The 9,628-nt window shown below is 41.3% G+C and overlaps 1 protein-coding gene across 1 annotated transcript; it reads right to left on the reverse strand.

Annotated features, from left to right (window-relative positions):
* Positions 1-4,830: 4,830 nt before the first annotated feature.
* On the reverse strand, positions 4,831-9,628 carry LOC139720166 (uncharacterized). Its single transcript, XM_071631532.1, has 2 exons — positions 8,131-9,628; positions 4,831-6,187 (listed from the first exon to the last, which is right to left on the reverse strand). The coding sequence occupies exon 1, from the start codon at positions 9,471-9,473 to the stop codon at positions 8,151-8,153; it is 1,323 nt and encodes a 440-aa protein (XP_071487633.1). The 5' UTR covers positions 9,474-9,628; the 3' UTR covers positions 4,831-6,187; positions 8,131-8,150.

Consider the following 9,628-nt stretch of genomic DNA (forward strand, 5'->3'; position numbering starts at 1 on the left):
TCTACCGTCTTCCAGACCCTTTGCTCCCAACCCAAACCATCAGGCACATGCATGCCTTAGAACACAGGCAACCCTATCCAAGTCAGTGCTAAGTAAATCAAAAGCCTTTATCAAATGATAAAGTCAAAAACCTTTATCAAATGATAAAGGACTGCCAAATGGCAATCCTTCCAAAGTCCAAATGTGTAATTTTTTTGTCTCTCTCTTTTTCTTTTTTTTTGGGTGGGGGAGGGAGAGAAAAATGTCAATTTGTGCAGAAGTGTAATCTTTGTGTGAATAGTAAATCTTGGATTCAAAACTACTTGCAGATCTCACACGTTTAACATGACTTGTGAAGTTTGAACCAGGGATGAACCACAAAGCTGAAGGTGGCTGAAATGTTGAAACTAGCCCTTTTGGCCTTACTTCCGTAGAGTTGTTTCAAGAAGATCAATACGCTGTACCTTTGTTTTCAACACAAGTGTAGTCTTTGATCCTGCATTTCATGTTGTAATACGTCTGTAGGAATTACTGGAACGTGTCCCTTGCCAAGGCACTTTGGGGATGAAGATTTCTTTCTTGTCATCCCTTGTGGCCATAGGAAGGTTGATTAAGGTCTTTATATATCAGCTCTGACTGGCTGGGTTTATGCAAGATTGGTAAGAAAAAAAAAGTACTGTGACGTTTACTCCCAAAAGACACAAAAAGTATTTAAAATATGATATCCGTCCAATTTGCTGCAATTGAAAATTTGTACAGGAGTTTTGATATGTTTCGTAAGTGTTGTGTAAATGGAAAGAGTTTTTACCTTCATTAAAATGTTTACAAAACAACCAAAGGTGACACAATTTGCTCTATTACCTCCATTTTGTAGATTGTATTACCATAATGAGTCGTACATGGTGCAGGTTTTACATGCAAAAAGAATGTCATGGACTGGAGCATGTGTACAAATCTGTGGCACATCCGGTTCCCATGGATAACAGGCTAGAGTGGTTGATGGAACATTAGTCAGGATATTCACCTAACACCCATGTAGAAATGCAACAACTATATTGCTTGCATGAAGCTCTTTACCCACTTTACTGCATCACATATCACGATTCACACTTTCTTTAAAGACGTCTTAAGCATAGTCATCATCTTAAGGCCACCGCACAGTATACAATTGTCGGTCGCACCACTGACAGACTTTGGATCTGAATTAGCAAGTGTGTTTATTCTGAGGCTATTGTTATTTATCTTTTATCCCAAGTCGGTCAGTTGTGCAACTGAAAGTTGCATAGTGTGTGGTGGCCTTTAGATACACATTGAGGCTATCATAACTTCTTCAAGAAATGGAAATATTGTGATGAAAGAAGTGGAAGCAATTTTAGCATGGTTGTTTCTCATGTCACCAAGACTGCTATTGTGAAAACAATTTCCGATATAGTACTTTAAAATTACTCGCCAACATTTACGCCATGTATTCTGATCTTTGCTTGCTAGTATTCACCAGATTTTTGCTCAAGTCTATGCCTTGATTTCACTGCTTTCACACAAGATAACTTTCTTTGAAGTAAATATCCCTTTATCTTGATATGCCATCCTCTGTGTGTGTGTGTGTGTGCGTGTGTGTGTGTGTGTGTGTGTGTGCACGCCCATGTGTGTGTGTGTGCACGTCCATCGTGATGTTGTTGATATTGAAATGTCTTTCATGTCAAGACCTCCAATAAACATTCCAACTATATCACTAAATGGCTGTGTACAGTTTTCATTTTGTACCTTTTGATGTGCAGATTTATGTTTCAGAAACTGTGTACATGTGAGAGTGCCATGCCTTGCTTACTATATGCTGCCTGGCACTGTGCTTGATGTTTTACTGGAACTGGCAACTGCATTGAGACCTAGAATTTAAAAATATATGTGGACTTATCTTTACAGTTTATTACATCATTGTCCGACTGTGACATCACAAACTGTTTTCTAGTTTTCTGATCCAGAGATGACAGTACTGAAACTTTCAAAATTTTTAACTTTTGAAATGATTGTCCAATTTTCCTCAAATTTTGATATAGTGTTCTACTAACATTTGTTTGTAATAAATTATCTTTGAATATTTTGAAAACGAAATTTTCTGTCTACAGAAACAGACAAAATAGAAGATCATGTTATGATAATGTCCAACTTTATATTCACAATACTTTGATAGAGCAATGCTCTGTTGTCCAATACCTTGGGGTACAACTCGATGACTGCTTGACGTGGGATTCTCATATAAATTTTGTCTGTGGTAAAGTATCCCGGATTGTTGGAGTTATGAATAATCTGAAAAATATATTGCCGTGTAATGTCCTTTTATTATACAACGCTTTCATTTTACCTCATATAATGTATTGTAATGTGTTATGGGCTTCGTTACATCCCTTTAATGTGTCAAGAGTGCTACGACTCCAGAAGAAAGCACTCCGCGTTTGCGCATACACTCATTATCTTGCTCCGTCAAAACCATTGTTCCACCACTTTCACACATTGAATGTCTATGACTGCAATGTCTTACAAGTTGCTTCTTTGATGCACAGGTATTTCACCAAGAGCCTTCCACCTTACCTCGCCGAAATGTTTTGTTTGAATGATAAAGTGCATTATAGTTACAACACCCGTCAGTCATCCAAATTCCACCGCTGGAAAATGGAAACAAACATCCATTCAAAATCAGTTCGTCACCTTGGTCCAGTCATTTGGAATAATATTCACTACCGTCCAATATTTGAAATTCACAATTTAGCAGGTCTTAAAAAACAACTTAAAATATTTCTCCTCGCTAAATACTAGTTTCACATTTCTTCACACTTCATCCCCTATTTGTCTAATTTACCCAACACTGCTGTTAAAAACTATGACTGGCACGATTACAAGTATGCAATGAATATAACTGTACTTGGTGCTTTCCAGAAGCCTTGGAAGAACAAAGACAAATTGTTCTGTGATGCATTTTAAAAACATTTACAAAAATATGTTGTGGATATGACAGGACAATTGCGTGCCATGTTACATCCAGAACAACCATTATTTAGATATACCCAGGGAGATGGGAGCCATGCACCTCTCTGATATACCAGCACATCCATGATGCCTTCCATGACTAGAACCTACAGGGTTACAGTATGTTATGATGATGGTTCGATGAGGCAAAACTTGTGAACGGAAGAATGCTACCTTCCATGAGTTTCTGATAAATGTGGATGAAACAAACTTTTTCTTTTTTAAATTACAAGGGGATTAAAGACAAAATGTTACAAAAGTTTCCAATTTTGTGAATAGACCCAACTCCTCCATTTTCTTTTTTTCTGAATAGGCCAAGCCATCAACCACTCTTATAATTGCAGGTGGCCAAATTCAGATTTCTAGACTGCTACCTTAGATGGCAGAAAACAGCTTGAAATACATGTAGAGTTTGCTGTGGTTGCTGATTACTCATCAAGATCTGCCCTTTTCCTCCTCTCACATCACAACCTTTTTACATCATGCAGTTCATTTTCAAAGCCCAGAATGAATCACCAGACAATCACACAAGAAAATGACCCTGATAACGTATTCACGTTGCAGTCGATATCATGCGCACACAGTGATGCATTGTTTAATATTAAGCATTTCAGAATATACACCAAACTCACCAACTGAGCCCACATCACCACCCTTGGGATACAAGCTAACAGCTACACATTTCCAGATTACAATTGTATTTGACAATCATTAGTCGCAGTTGGCCAATTATTGTAACTTTTCATATGATGTCTAATTTCATCAGAATCTAACACACCAAGCTTTGAATTAATAAACCGTGAATATGGCAAGACCATGTTTGAAATACACATTCTGTCATACTGCAAGGCAAAAATACACATCATCTGAACACAAGTAGCTGACCAATCTTAGCTTCTACATGTACTTGGAAAAAAAAATAGCATCTTATGCCTTGCTCCAGTATGGACATAAGATAATGTTTGTTACTCTCTCTAACCAATCTGTTATTGCAAGCAATATAAACTAACTCTGTCATCTTCATTCATTCATTTGCCATGTTTTTCTTTTGGCCCTAGTCAAAGATTTTTACAAAAATATACCAAGGTCTTTCATAATCAGTTAATCTCTCAATATTATTAATAGTCAAAGGAAACACACGGACAGGACATGGCATTTACACAGATAACTACAAAGCAGCATATTGTGTGTTTGTGTATCCCTTGTAAAATGAATTGACAAGTAAAATGAACTGATAAATTATCACAAAGCTGTATCACTTCTTCATCTCTCACAGCTAAAGCAATAATGACTCATATTTGTGTTGTCTTTCCATCAACTAAAAAAATTTGTAAAAGCAATGTGATTGTTGTCTTGTCATGTTTCGGGTTACATCCCTTTAACAAAATCTCAAGCCACCATAGACGACAATTTTACCGTGTGTATTTGGTTACAAGGCAACAATATCCTTTTAAGGACAGTCCGCACAACTGGAAAACATGCATACTATACAACATGCTATATATTTGTTTCATGTTACACTATTGGTCTCCCGGGGGTATTTGAGCAACACATACCACCTATCATAAACCATGGCAGTTCCAATACACTGTTACAGTAATATATCTTAATCTACACTTACCACACACTTTGCTTCATGGAAACTCATTGAAAATTTGCATTAAAGTTCTCAGAAATACACAGCGTACAACATTTTAGATATCACCTCTATGTAACTGCAGTTATTTGATTGGTCAACTGAATATTGCATAATTGATAGAATAAACGAGAACTTACCTGTTTGTAGTTTGATCTCAATTATATGAGTAATATTACGGAAGGGATTACGTTGACAAGAGAGACCCGCTGACGCATGCGCAGATTCCCCAATATTCGTAGAAAACCGGTCATGGCTAACGAAAACATAGATCAACGAGAACTTTCCACTGTAGTTTGAATACACAGGGAGGGAAGGGAGGGACGTAATCCCTTCCGTAATATTACTCATATAATTGAGATCAAACTACAAACAGGTAAGTTCTCGTTTAATCTATCAATTATACTTCGTAATTCCGTCAGGGATTACGTTGACAAGAGATTTTAAAGCCGTTAGCCATGAACGGCCTATGTAAATTAATGGCTTATCTATGCAGTAGGTATTTACCTGCATTAAATGGCCCTGTAGTCAATGTGGGGCTGGCTGCCATTAATTCTGGTGGTACAGCTGTGGATTGCTTTTGCTCAGGATCACAGCTGCAGCATAACTTCTCCTCGTTTCCAGTGGTTTGTTGTAGAAATTTCTAAATGTCCTTTCTCCAGCCCAGCCTGCTTGTGCCAGAATTTGACTGATGGGCAAATCCGCACACCTTGCGGCTGATGTCGTAGCTGCTCGGGTAGAGTGGGCTGCGTAAACCTGAGTATTTATCCCTGCAGCTGAAAGCGTGCTCTTGATCCACCTGGCTATGGTTTGTGATGTCACGCGATGATGAGGCTTCTTGAAGCTAATGAACAGGTAGCGCTCCTTGCCTCGTAATGTGCTTGTTCGCTTGATGTAGTGCTGCAGATAGTTCACCACACACAGTCGTCTGTCTGGTGGGAAGGCCCTCATCGACAAATTGAGGTTAGCGTTTCCTGGCCTGCTGTGCTTTAAGAGGTCCTTGAAAACAAATTGCGCACCGCTGGTTTTTAGCTGCATGTGGTCGAGGTGAAGATTGTGCAGCGACTGTACTCTCTGCGCAGAAACTAAGGCCATTAATGTGCACAGTTTCCAGGTCAACACTTTCAAAGAAAGTGTCTTTGCAGGTGCCCACCTACGAAGTTTATTAAACACTATGTTCACATCCCAAATCTCACGATATCTGGGTAACGGTGGGCGAAGATGAAAAACACCTTTAACGAAACGCGAAATGAGTGGATGTTTTCCAACTGGACAATTATCCTCCAATATCAAAAACGAAGAAAGTGCACTACGTGCACTGTTGATAACACTGTAACTACAACTTTCATCATAAAAAAGAACACTTAAAAATTCCAGCACGTCATTTGCTTGTGCTGTTAGATAGTTCAAACTACGCTTTGTACAAAAGGACTTCCATTTCCTGATGTAAACCCCATACTGCTTTTTTGTAGATTTTCGCCACGATGCTGCGATGATGTCAACTGTTCTTGAATTCAGTCCATCTCTGCTTAGGGGTTTTCGCAGCACCTGAAACAGAGCAGATCAAGTCTGTCATGCAGGGGGTGAGGTTCTCCCGTTCCCGGGAGCGTAAGCAACTCTGCACTATGTCTTAATAACATTGGTCTTTCAGTGGTCAGGGACATTAATACAGGGAACCATGGTTGGGTGGGCCAGTTTGGTACAACTACGATGCCTTTTGCTTTGTCCTGCTTAATTTTTTGTAGGCATCTTGAGATAAGACAGAAGGGAGGAAAGGCATAGAAATCCAATGGACCCCAATCGAGTGTGAAGGCATCTACATTTTCTGCCTCTGGGTCTGGCTGCCATGCTACATATCTTTCTACTTGTTTATTTAGCCTTGATGCAAACAAGTCGATTTCTGGGGTACCATAGTGACTGGCAATTTCCTGGAATTTTGCTGGATTTAGCATCCATTCAGACCCATCGTTAAACTGTCTTGACCTGTGGTCCGCTTCTACATTTAATTTTCCAGGAATGTGGGACGCAGTGATCCAAATGTGCTTATGTATGCACCATTTCCAAATTTCTTTTGCGGCATCATTACAGTTAGGGGACTTAACGCCTCCCATGTTGTTTAGATATGCTACAGCTGTAGTGTTGTCTACACGCAGCAAAACATGCACATCTCTTAGTTCTTTGCAGTACGACTTGAGACCATGCCCAGCTGCAACTAATTCAAGATAATTGATGCCACTATGCTTTGCGTTATGTAGTTCCTTCTCACTCCATCTTCCCCCAGTACTACTGTGGAGGTTTGTGGCGCCCCATCCTGCCCCACTGGCATCTGAGCGCAATTCTAGATCTGCTTTCTTTCTTTGGATTGGTGCAAAGGCAGTGTGAATGTTCTCTACCCACCACTGAAGCTCCTGTTTTGCTTCGGTGGATAGTTCCATTTTTCTATCAAAGTGACCTTTGTTTGCCTTCAGAGCTTGAATTTTGTCTTTTTCCAGTTCACGATAGAACAATGGACCATACTGTACTGCCGGAAAGCTTGCTACAATCTTTCCAATCACTCGTGCTACTTGCCTAATTGAAGGTCTATTCATATGTAGCAAGTTAGCGCACAGATCTCTGATTTCTGTCATTTTTTCTTCTGGCAGACTGATAGACATTTCTACAGTGTCAAGCATAAAACCAAGGAATTTTATTTTCCTGGTTGGATAGAGCACTGATTTTTCTGGATGCACCACAAACCCAAGATGTGTGAGAAGGCTTACTGTTGTAGCTATGGATTCCTTCAGTTTCGCTTCACTTTCACTGATCAGTATGGTATCGTCAAGATATCCAATAACGATGTGGCCCAATCTTCTCAGTGTTGCAAACACTGGTTTCAGTATTTTAGTGAACAAACGGGGGGCTGAGCTAAGCCCATTTGGCATTGCTTTGAATTGCCAACACTGGTCACTGAAAGTGAAACGTAGGAATTTTCTGTCTCCATCATGTACTGGGACTGAATAGTAGGCATCTCGAAGGTCGACTGAGGCTAAGAAATTGTTTGGAGATATCAATTCCAGTACTTTGTGAATATTGTCCATCTTGAAATGACGATACACAAGATACTTGTTTAACTCTGACAAGTCCAGAATTAACCGTATGCCCCCATTCTTTTTGGGGCGTGGGAATACATTGGAGATGAACTCTCCTTCCACATGACTGCATTGCTCAATAACATTTTTTGTCTGCAGATTTCTGATTTCTTCATGCACACGTGCATTGTCAATTGAATTTCTCCGAAAGGAGTGAGGATTTCTTGTGCTTGTAGGGGGGAATTTTCCCTCCTTAAATTCCAATTTCATGCCAGAAATTGAGTTCAGAATGAATTGATCATGTGTCACTGTCCTCCAGTTATATCTAAATAGCCTCAGTCGACCTCCAATAGGCCTATCGTGTTTCAATGTACTAGATCTAGTGCCAAGTCTAGTGTGATTAAGTAAGCAGAGATTACTCACCGTTTCGGCGGTATCAGCTCCTACTTCCTCCGATGGGAGTGCCCCCCTCGCTGGGCTGTCTGTTGAGTTGCCTGGCTCGACGAGCTCAGCGTTTGTGTGTGAGGTGGTGGCTGCCTGCCCCTCCTGTTGTAATTCTGGCCTAAAAAAGGTCCAGCAGTAGATCCAGCTACCGGTCTGTTATATGCAGCATGCTGAAAACCGCGTCCTCTCTGTGGATACGGCCTACTGAGCGAGCGCTGATACGCCGCGATTGGTCTCGCCCTCCCTTGCGATTTCATGACTCCAGCTGCCGCTAGCTGTTGATCTTTCAAGTCCTTGACTTGTTTTCCTAGATCGTCTCCAAACAGTAGACGGGTAGCAGGGAGTGATGGCTTACACAAATGTGCAAATCTAGAGTTTATGTCTGGTTTGATCAGCTCCTTACGGAGACAGTTGAGCTCGAAATTCGCGTTGCAAATCAGAGCGAGGGCATCTTGCTGCGTATCAGACATGCGACCTGCTGAGAGCGATCTTGTGAACGCATTTAATCCCTTTGTAAGCGATTTTTGCACCCGTTGTAGCTTTAAATCCCGACTCTTGGTCGCTGGTGGCAGAAAATCCCAGATAGGCGGATTCACTTTGGGCACATCGATGAGTTGACAATTGTTTGGAGAGGGATACTTTCCAACCACATCCTCCAGAACTTTCAGTTCGAGTTGGTGAGTCATGAGATAGGTAGTCGACTTTGCCACTTCATCGTCTATTGGATCCCCAATGTCAGTGGGCATCGCGAATTTAGCTGCTATGGTGGGGATCTCAAACTGTTCCACTTGGGACTGCGGGATCTGCTCTGCGTGGTCGAATCCAGACGCAGTATCGTCGTCATGATCTATCATGTACATATCCAGTTGCCCAGTGGGCGAGTTATCCGGCAAGTTCATGTCCGCGTGTGGCGCGGTTGGATAGTATGCACCCCGCGTGCTCATATCTTGCTCGCCACTGCCCGTGGCGGTCGCCATGTTGGCCGGCGAACGCGATGAATTTGCGGTCGCTTGTGGTAGAGCTTCGATAACTTTGGAAAGCAAACTTTCCATTTTGTCAAGCCTTTCGGCGAATTCAGTCATATGAGCAGAAGTTTTTTGCTGTGAAGATCCCGCTACGGTTTTGGCAGTACCTTTCTTCACCTTCGTATTACTGACCGACGAAGCGATCGTCTTCTTCGCGGTGTTACTGATAGCTACTGCGGCCTTACCGCTTGCGTGTTTTTCTACCGGGATACCGACCTTGCCGGTGCCCGGAACCAGCGGGCCAGCTTTAGCGGGCGCCGCTGGGGTTTTGGGAGAGGCAGCCGTGCTCGCCTCCATACCGATCGTTAATTTTTTGATAACGGAAACGTGAAATATAGTCTCGAAAGTGACTTACACTTCGACTAAGAGACTTTAAGTTTCAATATTCCACTAAAGCGCTAACCTATTCTTGAGGATCGCGCCGATATTTTCAGGGGAAAAAACGGGCATCC

Source organism: Diadema antillarum, unplaced genomic scaffold (assembly GCF_040938485.1).
Source record: "Diadema antillarum isolate AM-2024a unplaced genomic scaffold, OU_Dant_1.0 scf00000123, whole genome shotgun sequence".
NCBI classification, from domain to species: Eukaryota; Metazoa; Echinodermata; class Echinoidea; order Diadematoida; family Diadematidae; genus Diadema; species Diadema antillarum.

What these genes read in the sequence shown, in the direction of transcription:
- LOC139720166 (XM_071631532.1), bottom strand. Translation starts at nt 9,473, where the DNA reads ATGGAGGCGAGCACGGCTGCCTCTCCCAAAACCCCAGCGGCGCCCGCT.